The sequence below is a fragment of the Nannospalax galili genome, unplaced genomic scaffold (assembly GCF_000622305.1).
Source record: "Nannospalax galili isolate Female #2095 unplaced genomic scaffold, S.galili_v1.0 scaffold139, whole genome shotgun sequence".
Classification (NCBI taxonomy): domain Eukaryota; kingdom Metazoa; phylum Chordata; class Mammalia; order Rodentia; family Spalacidae; genus Nannospalax; species Nannospalax galili.
Genome location: NW_008345884.1, coordinates 5,745,583 through 5,759,706, shown reverse-complemented (window position 1 = coordinate 5,759,706; position 14,124 = coordinate 5,745,583). Strand labels below are relative to the sequence as shown.

The 14,124-nt window shown below is 39.8% G+C and overlaps 1 protein-coding gene across 5 annotated transcripts in view; it reads right to left on the bottom strand.

Annotated features, from left to right (window-relative positions):
- Positions 1-230: 230 nt before the first annotated feature.
- Card6 (caspase recruitment domain family member 6) overlaps positions 231-14,124 on the bottom strand; it is a 16,852-nt gene continuing 2,958 nt past the window's right edge. For 3 of the 5 annotated variants that reach the window (XM_029567805.1, XM_008842099.3, XM_029567806.1), the window contains 3 exons: positions 10,709-10,997; positions 5,687-6,226; positions 231-3,422 (listed from right to left, as the gene is read on the bottom strand). In XM_029567805.1, coding sequence (XP_029423665.1) covers positions 1,141-3,422; positions 5,687-6,226; positions 10,709-10,991 — 3,105 coding nt within the window. In that variant the 5' untranslated portion in view covers positions 10,992-10,997 and the 3' untranslated portion in view covers positions 231-1,140. Of the gene's footprint in view, positions 3,423-5,686; positions 6,227-10,708; positions 10,998-14,124 lie in introns of those variants that run through there. The other 2 variants (XM_029567807.1, XM_029567808.1) reach the window with 2 other exon arrangements.

Below are 14,124 nucleotides of genomic sequence, written 5' to 3'. Positions count from 1 at the left end.
ACATGCAGGCAACACAGTCATACACATAAATAAAAATAATACTTTTTAAAGATTTTAATTAAGCTCAAAAAGACCAAAAAAAAAAAAAAACTTAAGCTTCACTTAAATATTTAAATTGAAGATATTCTTTTTATTTAACACTATTAACAGGACTTATCAAAATGTTTAGAATAATATGAATCTATGAATCTAATAAAATATAAATTCTATGAATCTTAAGGTCTCTTAAACATAATACCTATAAACTTTGCAAATTTATCTTATCTTTTCAACGTAATTTTAAATCTAAAATTAAAAACTCAGTAACACATTTTTAATCAAATCATTAAGCATTTAATAATATCAGATCCTCTAATGAACTAAATTTTAACTATTATATATACTTAAAGCATGAAAAACACATAAATAATCCCTAAAATTAATGTAAAATGAATTTTATTGGACATTCATTTTCTACGTGTAAGGGCTAAATGAGATAGTCTTATCAGCCATGAAAATTGGGGCTAGTACCACAAGCAAGTTGATTTAAAGACAAATGACGCAGGATACCTGCTCAGTGGCAGATAATGGAAAATAGAAAGCAAGGCACCTCTGAGGCAGCTTTTCTTTAACCCAAGGTGACCTGAGCTTCATTTACCACTTTGCAATTACACTGTAGTTCCATCCGTTGCCACGCCATTCAGGGCTATCTCATAGACTCCATCCCCCCAATTCAAAGTGTACACTACCTAGTACTGAAGGTGGAGTTCATTTGATTATGTACTGTTTGACCCTATTCTTCTTTACCTTCTATTTACTCTTTGACAATTTCATACTGTATACATCTATCATACCCACCTCCAACTCCCCCTGACACCCCCCCAACATGGCCCCTTTTTTTTCTTGTACCCCATGGAGTCCAATTATTGCCACCTGCTGGACTTCTGACTGATCTTGGTGGCTCGATGTTAGACCCTACTCTTAATTGCTTTCACACTTTTCTACATTTAGGTTTTTACTATCCAATTAGGCTTCACATATACTTTTGTCTTTGTCTTGCAAATGACAGCAGTCCTTTTCCTCCACTGCAACTCTGGGTTACTATGTGATAGGTCTGACCAATTAAAAGAACATATTTCACTGTTCTCAGGAGTACATACTTCAATGCTTCCCTGTTCTCTTAGGCCCTGCTCTTGGGTGGTAGATTTTGGCCTGTGAAGGTTTGGACTGGGACGATGTAGGTTGAGTGGGTCTAGTCTGAGAAGGCTTAGACTGGGGCTGATGAGGTCTATGTGATTGGGGTTGAGTGGGTTTGGAGGAGGAGGGTTTAGCTTGGAAGGGCTGAGGATGAGTGGGTTTGGATGGGGAGGGTTTAGCTTGGGAGGGCTGGGGAGGAGTGGGTTTTGTCTGATAGGGCACCGGTTGGAAGGGCTTATGCTGGAAGTGTTTGCCCTGGGATTTGGGTTGATGAGGGTTGAACTGAGAGCTGGGTGAAAGTTTACTTCCAGACATGGACTGAGATCTTGGTTGAAAAGCTGGATCTGAAGGCATTTTGTGTGACATCATTTGGGCTCTTTGGTGAAAAGCAGGCCTTTGTTTTTCTTCTATGGATCCTGTTGGCTGAAAGGACTGAGGGTAAGGATGTTTAACATGAGATGTTCTCATAACTTTTCCAGTTAGCTGAGTTCCTGGGGCCTGGGTATTCCCAGGCTGTGGCTTCCCTACTGTTCTTCCTATCTGTGAACCCAGCGAATATAAGTGACCTACATGGGAGACCACTGCCCCAGACCTTTGAGGAGCTCCCACTGTTTGCAGTCTCTCAGGACAGGTCCATACATGCTGAGAAGTGGGTCTTTGTGATCTCCCATATGCTCTATTCAGGCGATGTCCCCAAAAAGGTCTTGAAAATTTCAGGAATCTTTCACCTGAATAAAATCTCTGGGGTTGGAAGTATTGAAGACCAAAAGTTTTATTTGTGCTATGGACCCCTGGATTTTGAAGGGGCAAAGGGCAGAACCACTTAGCTCTCTGCACTGACCCCAAGTGGGTACCCATAACCCAGGGGGCTTTGAAGGAAGCATTGTAAAAGTTACTTTCAACTTTGATAGGCAGAGGCCATGGGTGTACTAAATGAGGCATTAATACTGGAGTCTGATGAAAATTCTGAGCACTCTGGTTGCCCTCACCTTGAGCTCCAGGCTCTCTTGCAGGCAACTGAGAATGACTTTCAGATGTCCAACTATGTCTTTGTTGGTTTTCATCTTCAGCTGTTCCAGGAGAAACTTGAATCCCTTGAGTAATCTCAAAGTCTTGGTCTACCTGGATCCCCAACTCCCTAGCCAGAGAGGCCATTTCTTCTATGGACACACATCTGAGTGAAGAAGACATTGCTTCCTGGAGGGCAGCTTGAAGGGCCTCCAGATTCTTCCTCCTGTCCCCAGCTTCCTCCCCTTCCCAAAACAACAGCTGTGATGGCCTCAATTTGAGGATCCTTTGGAAAATCTGAGCCTCTTCACTCTCCTTGGCCTGGGGACTGAGGACAAAGTAGCATCTTTCAATGACATCTTCTCCTAAAAACATTAGCAAGTCCCATTCCTTCTCACTGATGTAGTCAGTAAAAAAGAACACAGCTGAGGAAATTTCCACCAAAAAACCAAACTGTGTCCAAAACCTTTCTATATCTCCACGAAGGTTGGCCACAGCTACGGGCTTTTGGAAAAAGTGAGGGCTTTCCTTTAACACATCGCTGTCGGGAAAATACCATGTTATCTCAACGAGGCCATCAGAAATTTGTCGAGGAAGTACCGGAATGGAAAAATCCTTATGGAGAAAGATTTTGTGCGATTTCCATTGGGTGCGGTTGAGTAACGTATTGAGGATTCTGGACTTAGAGAAGCTAAAGTGTCCTAGTCGCACAAAAGAGATGAAAGGCATCTTCATGAGACTCAGAAACTTGTCTGTATCCGTAGGGGGCCTTCCTGAGGATGGTGCCGCCGGCTTCTTTACGTCTCTCATAGCCCCCAGCATTAAGATGCTTTTGTTGTTTTCTGCATCTGGCAGGAGTAGGGGAAGAGCAAACTGGCATCGGTACATGTTGGACATGACTTCGCGTTGTAAAGAGCTGTCTGAACAGAGCATGCAGGCACAAAGGACATCAAGGGGATTAATGGTTTGTATGTCTTCAATTTCTAAAGTCTCCATTCTGGTCAGCAATTCCTCTTTGTCATCTTCATCTAGAGCCCTGTGCTGGAGGATGAAATCTCTGGCCGTTAAGTCTAGCGCTTGAACTTTCAACAGGAAATTCCAAGCTAAGTCTCCTGGAGTCTTGGGCATCCACTTACAGCCTCGATCTAAGGAGAACTGTTTAACAAAATCTGGGAGAAGCTTTCTGCTTCTATCCATGCTCAAACAGGACAGAACATGTTGAAATATCTTTTTTCTTTCTGTAAAGAAGATAGTAAATGTTCAGAATCTAAGTTCCTTTCACTTAAAATTCTATACATGACATTTTCACTGCCAAACATTGAAATAAATGAACAAAGTGAAAGTTTCCTTTTACCACTCAGCCTCTCCCATTTTCCTTCTAAGAGATTTATCAATTTCCTATAGTAGGCTTGCTTTTCACATGTCCTACTTTTTATCTCTGTTGTTATGACAAGTACCCCGACCAAAAGGAACTCTGGGGGGAAAATGTTTATTTAGCTCACAATTCCAGGTCACAGTTAATCACAGAGGGAAGTCAAGGCAGGAATTCAAGGCAGGAAATTGAAGGCAGGCCTGCTTGCTATTTTACACAGCATTACCTCTAACCAAGGAACTCACTTCACAGCCAAAGAAGTATAGCAGGAATCATGGAAGATGAACATGCTGGCTGGCAGGCAGGGTTATACCCAGCTCACTTCCTAATAAAGTTAAGGACCACTTGCCTAGGGGATGATGCCACTCACAGTGGGCTGGGCCCTCCTACAACAATGAACAATTAAGACAAACCCCAAAGACATGCCCAGAGGCCAATGTAATCTATTCTTTGAGATTTTTTCTTCCCAAATAATTCTAGGTTATGTGAAGCTGACAGTTAAAGCTAACCAGGACATCATCCTTTGTGTATGCCAAGAACATAAGTATGCATGTATATAAAGGTATAAATACAGGGTTTTATTTAATGGATGCTTTTAGTTCTACATAAAAATAGCTTGTGATTCTTCAACTATTTTTTATTTAATGGTGTTTGTTGTAAATTCTTCTAAGACAGCATATATCAAGATCTATCCAACCTGCTTTAACTATTTCATGGTACTCTGCAGTTTAGATGGACAGTGTATGATCACTTTTGGTTTTCCAATATGTCTTTTTTATTTTTTAGCTAATAAAACTTTTTCATTTAATTTTGTATGTAACAATGAAAACCCCTGTTAATTCATTGTTTTTCTCTGGTTATTGTTTGTTTTAATGCAATATTTTTTATTAATTATTTGAGAATTTCATACATGAATACAGTGTATTTTGATTTTATTCACACCTTGTCTTCCTCCTAGTTTGTTGGGGGCGTTGTTTTTATTTGCTTGTTTGTTTGTTTGTTTGTTTGAGATAGTCTCTGCATTAACTGTGGTTTGCTACAAAGTTTTTCTGACCAAGCCTGATAGCAGCACTAGTCTATGGTGAGTATAAACATACATATTTAGCTTTGGGGTCGGGGGGGGGTTGTTTGTGGTCTGTTGTGATCTAGTTTTTTTTTGCTTTTTTGAGACAGGGTCTCCCTGTAGCCCCAGCTGGCCTGGAACTCACTTTGTAGACCAGGCTGGCTTCAATATCACAGAGATCCTCCTGCCTCTGCCTCCAAGTGCTAGGATTTAAGGTGTACACCACCACACCCAGCAAAGGATAACTTCTAATATTCTGTGGAACAACTTTAGTTGAGAACAACTAATTAAATAGTCCAAAATAGTTCCTATGCAGAGCTATTTTGTTTCATATTTGCTTTGAAACAAGGCCTTACTGTGAAGCCCAGGCTGACCTCAAATTCTCAATCTTCTTGTCTCAGTCTCCAGAGTGCCGGTATTACAAGAATATATTCCCATTTTCAGTGGGAGGATTCTGAATGTTTCCAAAACAGAAATTATATGTCTATGGCAACAGATGTGCAAATTACCCTGATCTGATTATTATACATTGTATACATTTATTGAAATGTTACACTGTATTCCATAAATATGTATATTAAAACAAAATATATTTGAAAAATAATAAAACATACAAGAGGATTTATAGAGGTTACATGCAAATACCATGTCATTTATTCTCATTTTTGGCTTTTTGAGACAAGGTCTCAAATCCACGCACTGGCTGGCCTGGAACTTACTATATGTCCTAGGCTGGACTCAGATTTTCAGTGATCCTCCTGAGGTCACATGAGCCACCTGGACTGGCTCACTATGTCATTTTAAACACAGGGTTTGAGCATCCACAAATGTTAGTAACCAAGGAGGTCCTTGAATCTATCCCCCTTGGACACTGAAAGGCTACTGTACTTCCCCAGTCCTGGGTTTTCCTTTGTTCAATATCCATCTCTGAAGACAATTCAGGTTAGAGAAACACAGATTTCTGATTAGTTGATTTTCCCCATCATCCCCTCTCTCGAATAGACCATGACACCGTCTTTATTTATTGAGAAGTGACCTAATTAATTCTACACACATTCTTTCCATACCTTCCATCCTTTTCTCTTCCTCCTCTAATGAAATACTGGTTTCTGAATCCTCATAGCTCTTTTCTTCACTAGAGTACTCTGTGGTTTCTGAATACTCAGGTTCCTCTTCACCATCATCTAGAACGTACTGTTGGTCATCACAAGCCCCTTCTTCCACAATGGTCTCTATGTCATCAGGATACCCAGAAGACTGTTGATATTCCTCTTGTCCTAAGTACAGTGAATCATCTGGCTCCTCATATCGCTCTCCATCTTTTAAATATGTAATAGTTGCTGGAATTTCATACTCAACTCTATCAACTGAATACGGCATTGTGACTTCCCTCTTGCTCCCCCTGGAAGGCAACAAAGCTTCCCTATAACTACTTTCTTTGTCCTGGAAAAACTCAGATGTTTCCAAATCCAAGCATTCTTTCTCTTCAGAGAACTTTGTGATCTCAGGATTCTCTGGGGTTTTCTTCCCAAGGGAAAAAGTATCTTCTGAATTCTTGCTTACTCCCATAGATTGAGGTGGTGCTATATTCTCAAGTTGCAAAACTTCTGTAAAGAAAAAGATTTCATTATTTGTTTTGCTTTTCCAAAGCAAGAATTTTAAAATAAATTGAGAGAGTTTCAAGTCCTCACAGCATCATCCTTTTTATTTTATTTTATTTTATTTTTAATTTCAGACAAAGTCTTGCTATGTTGCCTAGTCTGGCCTCAAAAACTTTTGGGCTCAAATTTACTCATGCCTCTGACTCCCCACAGGCTGGGGTTACAGGAATGCAATCACCCTTCTTCATTTCACTAAAAGATAGGAATGCCTACTGGATCTCATCTGATTTGCACAGGAACAAGTCAATTATCAGAATTTTCTTTTTTCCCATGAAAAAATCAACTACTGCCCCTCACAGCACCTTCACAGGGTAAATGAGTAAAAGAGAAAATGTATACATTATGAACAGTGTTCACACAGAAACTTAGTATCACCCACAACTCAGATTTCTTGAAGTCATTGTTAAGGAATCTAATCTCAACAGCCAAATGGCTATATTGGAATAGTGTATTCTAGATACAGTGAAAACTATTTTTCTAAACATATGAGGCTTATGATAGCTCTGTCAATTTAACACAATCTAAAATCACTTGGAGCCAGGTGTGGTGGTCCACACCTTCAATCTCAGAACTCAGAGGCAGAAGCAGGTGGAGCTCTGTGAGACTGAGGCCTGCCTGGTCTACATAACAAGTTCCAGGACTTTAGGGAGACCTTGTCTCAAAAACAAAACAAAAACACCACCAAACCCAAAAATAAAAAATAAATAGAATCAACTGGGAAGAGAGCCTCAGTGAGGGACTGCCTACATTGGGTTGGCCTTTGGGCATGTCTGTAAGGGATTCTTTTTTTTTAATTAAGTTAATTGATGTGGGAAGACCCAGCCCACTGTGGGTAATGCTATTTCCTAGACAGGGGTCCTGAACTGTGTAAGAGTGTTGAAATCAAGCTGAGTAAAAACAAGCAGTCAATCACACATGCATTCCTTTTCTCTCTGGTCCTGACTTCGGATGTTCCCCACAGTGATGAACTATAACCTGGGATTATGAGCTAAAATAAGCCTTTTCTCCCCTAGGTTGCTTTTCTGTCAGGATATTTTATTACATCAACTGGAAGGAAAGTAGAACAAGACTTGTCCTACTGTAAGGATCATTAACACTTGCAGATGTAATCTACGCCTCTACCTCTCTAACAGCCCTTAAAATAATCTTGGTTTGCCAGGGCGTGGTGGTGCATGCCTTTAGTCCCAGCACTTGGGAGGCAGAGGCAGGCGGATCTCTGTGAGTTCAAGGCCAGCCTGGTCTACAAAGTGAGTTCCAGGACAGCTGGGGCTACAGGGAGACCCTGCTTCAAAAAGACAAAAAAAAAAATTATAATAATCTTGGTTTAACATTTAGAATACTGAAAAAAAGAGCTGTACCTCCCTCTTGTGGTCATTTCCAAAACTGCTAAACAACTCAGTGAAATAACTGCTCCTTCATCTGTCACAGTTATTACAATTTTTTTTTTTTTTGAGACAGGGTCTCCCTGTAGCTCCAGCTGGCCTGGAACTCACTATGTAGACCAGGATGGCCTGGAACTCACAGAGATCTGCCTGCCTCTGACTCCAGAGCACTAGGACTAAAGGCGTGCACCACCATGCCCAGCTAGTTATTACAATTTTTACAAGTCATTTTTTGAGAATCTAAAACTGCTATGTTTATTAATTATACACTTCATGATGGTATTTTCACACATGTGTATAGCACACTCTGATTACACTCACCTCCACATTACCTTCCCTTGTCTTCCCTTCTGCAGCTGATCTCCTTCCTATTCCCAAAAGACCCCCAACTTCTACTTCCTTATCATATATTTTTTATTGATGTAGATTCCACATATGAGACAAAACATGATGTCTGTCTTTCTGATATGGCTCATTTTATGTAACATGATGATCTCCATTCTATCTACTTTTCCTAAAAACAATACGATTCCATTCTTTTGTTTCTTTGATTTGTTGCTGTTTGTTTTCTTTTTTTCTTGTTTTTTTTTTGAGACAGGGATTCACTATGTAGACCAGGTTAGACTCAATCTCACAGAGAGCCTCCTGCCTCTGCTTCCAAGTGCTGGGCTTAAAGCCATGGGCTACCATACCTGGTCTCTGCTTATTTTTGAGACCAGGTCTTCCTCTGTAGCCCAGGCCAGCGTGCAACTTGCTATGTAGTTCACACTGGCCTATAATTCATGATCTTCCTACCTCTGCTTCTGCAAGGATTATAGACATGAACCTGACTCTCATTCTTTATAGCTGAATTAAATGTCATTGCCTATATATACACCACATTTTCTTTATTCATGAACATTAATGGGCAAGTAGGCTGATTCTGTAAATGGGCTATTGTGAATACTGTGTCAGTATAAAAAAAGCATACTCTACTGTGTGTTGATTTTGATACCTTTGGGATTCAAGGTCAATAGTTTTGAATCACTAAGAATTAGCATTTGTGCATATTTCAAAATACTAGAGAAGACGGGGGTGGTGTGCAGTAATTAAAAATACAACATATTAACATGTGGATTTTTTTTCTTTCTGAGTTTGAGTTACCTCACTTAATATTATACTTTCCATCCATTTTCCTGAAAATTTCATGACTTTCATTTTTTTGTTTATTTGTTTTTGGTTTTTGAGACAAGGTCTCCCTGTAGTCACAGCTGACCTGGAATTCACTATGTAGACCAGGCTGCCTCAGTCTCACAGAGATCCACCTGCTTCTGCCTCCTGAGTGCTGAGATCAAAGGTGTGCGACACCACACCCAACTGATTTTCGTTTGTTTTACAACTGAACAATATTCCATTTTGTATATGTTTCAAATTTTCAGTATAAGTTCATCTACTAATGGACATCTATGTTGGTTAAATTTCCTTGCTACTGTAAATAGAGCAGCAATAAACATGGTTGTGCAAATATCTGTATAGTAGGATATGGAGTTCTTTGGAGTGGAATAGCTGGGTCATATGATAGTTCTATTTTTAATTTGTCATGTTTTCTCTCAAACACTGATCTTAGCCTATAATGTACACATGCATATATGTAAACCATGATGAGGAAGGGTGGAATACAGGCAAAAGGACACATGAGTCATGAAAGAGGAGATAAAGCTAATTGTTTTCCCAGCTTCAACTCTGTCATAGTTTTCTTCTTTTCATGTGTTGGATAAGTGATTAAAAATGTAATTGACAGTAAAAGTGTACACTTTTAATCCCAGCACTTGGGAGACAGAGGCAGGCAGATCTCTGTGAGTTCAAGGCCAGCCTGGTCTACGTAGTGAGTTCCAGGACAGCTGGGGCTACAGGGAGACCCTGTCTCAAAAAGACCAAAAAAAAAAAAAAGAAAAAAAATCCCAGATGCTCTGTGGCTTCAGAATGGCTCTTCTAACTGTTAGAAGTTCATTGACATGCTTACTTGTGAGTTAATTAGAATGAAGTGAATTTTTAAAAAAGAAAGACAAGCTGGGCCTGGTGGTGCGCACCTTTAGTCCCAGCATTTGGGAGGCAGAGGCAGGCAGATCTCTCTGAGTTCAAGACCAGGCTGGTCTATATTGAGAGTTCCAGGCCAGCTGTCCTGTCTCAAAAAGACAAAAAAAAAAAAAAAGAGAGTATCAGTTTAAAGACTTTAAAACACATTGGTTATAATATGAATAAATAAATAAAACATTAAACATTAAATATTTTTAAAAGAATTATTATTAATTCGCTGAGCATGGTGGTGCACACTTTTAAGCCCAGCATTTGGGATGCAGAAGAAGGCAGATGTCTGTTAGTTTGAGGCTGGCCTGGTAAACATACCTCAAAAGAAAAGCAGGGTATGGTGGTGTATGCCTTTAATCTAGCACTCAGGAGGCAGAAGCACTTGGATCTCCATGAGATCAAGGGGAATGTGGTCTACAAAGTGTTCTAGGCTAGCTGGGACTACAGGGAGACTCTGTCTTGGGACAAAAAAAGAATTATAGAGAAATTAAGCTCTGAGCTCTAAGAAACTAGCATTATGCTGGCATTTTCATCACAGAGAAAATAAGGTCACTGATCTTCCATATTAGTAGTGACAGACCTTGCCTGAGAATGGCTATCCGAAGCTACTGCTGAGGTCTTGGAAATGTTAGCATCTGGAAATTTACCCACTTGAAAAGGAAACCCCTAGACAATGCCATTGCTAACAGTATTTTCTTTTCAAATGTGGGTTCAGCATCTCCCTGCCATGAGAAACATAGCAGCATGGGAAAAACTGCAAACAATCTGAACAGCAAATTAGCAAGCCCCTCAGTCAATGAGAGCCACTGTCCTCTGCTTGAAAACTTTTACACACTTTCTCTCTATCCCACACTTCAGAGAAAAATCATTCCTGGAAGTAGGACAATAAAAATAAAGGGCGGCAATTTTCTCCTTTCTTTTTCCAGAAAATTTGCTTCTTCCCCCCTTTCCCCTAAAAGTTAAAAAATATTCAACTTACCATGCTTTAAATCCAAAGTGGTGGCTGACTCAGGAAACATACTAAACAAGCACTTAAGAAAACATTCACAGCTCACCTCACCCTTTTTCTGTACCAAAATTAACAGCTTCCGACTTTTCTTCAGAGGATCTGTAACTTTTTCTAGAGTCTCATGCTCTTCTTCGGAAATCAGTCTCTGAGACGTTAATGTGTCTAAGACAGAATCAGGATCCTGTTGGAGGATTTGAAGCAGTCTTGTTCGTTTTATTGCTATGATCTCTGAGGAAGTACACACGGCAGCCATTGTTACCTAAAGACCAGGAAATGGATCAAGTCATCTGACAGCTGAGCAAATAAAGTTTAAAACAGAGTTAGCAATTCTATTTAGCAGAATGATACCTAGTGTTGGAATGGGCAGACGCAAACATTTATAGTAGGAGAAATCAGCCCAGAGCACTCTCTGTCCCTGGCTTCCTAGGGATCTTTTCTCAACTCGACCTGGTGTGTGTGTGTGTGTGTGTGTGTGTGTGTGTGTGTGTGTGTGTGTGTGTATGTCTATGTCTGTGTCTGTCTGTGTCTGTGTAACTGCTCTTGAGCTAAAGACAGAACCCTGGGTTTCATGGTGCTGAACTACATCTCCATCCCTATCTTCTCTTTTGATCACTAAACTAAGTCTCATTAAGGCTGAGGATTAGTGGACATGGCCAGGCATGGTGGTACACTCCTCTAAGCCCACCACTCAGGAGGCAGAGAAGGATCACTGCATTTCCAAGGCTAGCCTGGTCCTCAAGTGAGTTCCAGGTCAGCCAGGACTACATAAAGAGACTCTCAGGATGCTGGGGAGATGGCCAAGAGCACTCGCTGGTTGTTCTTGTAGAGGGCCTGGGTTTAATTCCCAGCACCCACATGGCAGCTAACAACCATCCATAACTCCAGTTCCAGGGGATCTGATGCCCTCTTCTGACCTCTGTGAGCACTGCATACCATGGGTGCTCTTACATACATGCAGTCAATACCCTCATACATAAAACAAAAATAAAATTTTTAAAAACTAAAGAGACAAAGGGGTAGGGAGCTACTCCAGGAAGTCTCCCTTGAATTTCAGGTTGGGCAAGGTATTCCTCCTCTCATTACTATACTCTGATGATAAAAATGAACATTAATTAATTTGTGGAGGGTAATATGAATATACATAACCAAGTAAATAATTAAGTTAGATAAAAATTAACAATTTTTAGCCTTCACTCTAGCAATTCCACATTAGAAAATTATCTTAAGAAAATAATCAGATGCCGGGCATGGTGGTGCACACCTTTAATCCCAGCACTTGGGGGGCAGAGGCAGGCAGATCTCTGCAAGTTCAAGGCCAGCCTGGTCTACATAGTGAGTTTCAGGCCGTTTGGGGCTTCCAGGAGACCCCGTCTCAAAAAGGAAAAAAAAAAAAAAAAAAATCAGATGAGTGCCCAAAAACATACATGTAAAAAATCTGCATTTCAACCAGCAGAATTTTTTTTTTAAAAAAACCTTCTATTTCCATAAATTGGAGATCTATGGAATAAACCTTAGCAGTAAAACACCAAAAAATTGTTTAACTGCTAAAAGGAATAAAAAAATACTTTGATAAGAAATGATATCCATTATTTATTATTTTGGAAAACAGCAAGGTACAGATCTCATGGGGAGTGATGTTTTGTTTGAGATAGGGTCTCCTGTAGCCCAAGCAGCCTGGAACTCCCTTCATAGACCAGGCTGGCTTCTGTCTCACAGAGGTCCATTTTGCCTCTCCCTTCCTTTCAAGTGCTGGCATTAAAGGCATGTGCCACCATGACCAGCTAGATCCCACCCCCCTTTTATTTTGGTCTTTTTGAGACAGGGTCTCCCTACAGCCTGGAGCTCACTATGTAGGCCAGGCTAACCTCAAACTCACTGAGATCTGCCTGCCTCTGCCTCCCGAGTGCTGGGACTAAAGGCACGCGCCACCATGCCCAGACTTCAGATCTGTTTTTTTTTAATTATTTATTTAATAGCCACATACTTAGAAGAAGCATTTCATTACAATAGCATTGACATATTCAATAACAATTTCCTGAGCTAAGATGCATCTCTTTCAAAATTGGCTATAAATTTTTAGGTTTAGAGTTTTTTAAAAACCCTGTGTGTCTATAATACATGTATATGCACATACATAACTATTATATCTAGAAGAAAATGGCCAAGGAAACCAGTTCAAATTTTAACTTATTACCTCTGAGGATATGATTACAGATGGATTTATACTTTCTACTTACTTTATTTATTTTCTTACTTATTTTTTTTATTGGTCTTTTTGAGAGAGGGTCTCCCTATAGTCACAAATGGCCTGGAACTCACTATGTAGACCAGGCTGGCCTGGGTCTTACAGAGATCCACCTGCCTTTGTCTCCCAAAGGCTGGGACTAAAGGCATGTGCCACCACACCCAGTAATACTTTCTACTTTAAACACTAATATTTAATATTTTGTTATACTTACTAACATTTTCTCATTTTTCATTATAATTATCTAATTGATCTTTAATTATAATTAAATTATAGTCCACAAGAACCTGAAATTATAGTATTTCACTTAACATTACATAGCATTCCAAAAAATGAATTTCAGTGACCTATAAGAAAGAAAAACTATTTTAAAAAATTAAGAGAAAAACTGTAGGTTCCCAAAGATGACATTCAGCATGACATTCTTTTAAAAATTTAGAACACGCACACATAAAATTAGGAATATTCAAGACGTCATTAAGATCATATTAGCCTGGTAAAGTAAGCAAACCAGGTCCTAGGGATTCTGAGATAGGACAATTGATAATACTTGAGTCCAAGAGCTGTAGGCAGCCCATCCCACCTCAACAACAACAACAACAACAACACACACACATACACACACACACACACTGAGAAATGATGGATATGAAATTCAGAACTATCGTTATATCTCAAGTGGGGGCAACATAGGGATGGTACATAGTGAGGTGGGGAGTGGAGGCCATGGAGTTCAGTGTAGGGTCTTTTCAGTGAAGAAATTTGTAAGTGTTTACTGTATAATTCAAGACAAATAGCTACTATGTAGATAAAGGTGAGCCATGCATGTACCCATGCTAAGTATGCATTGTAACCAAGGAACGAATTACTGATCCAATTCTGGTACCCCTAAAGCTGAATAAGGAATTTAAAAATTCTTGTTTAAAACTTATTTTTAGGGGTTGGAGAGATGGCTCAGCAGTTAAGAGCACTGGTTGATGTCAAAGAGGACCAGGATTCAGTTCCTAGTACCTACAAGATGGCTAACAACCATCCTTAACTCTAGTTCCAGGTGATTCAGCAGCCTCTCCTGGCCTCTGCAAGCATTGCACTACATGGGTGCACTTACATACATGTAGGCAAAACACTCATACACATAAAA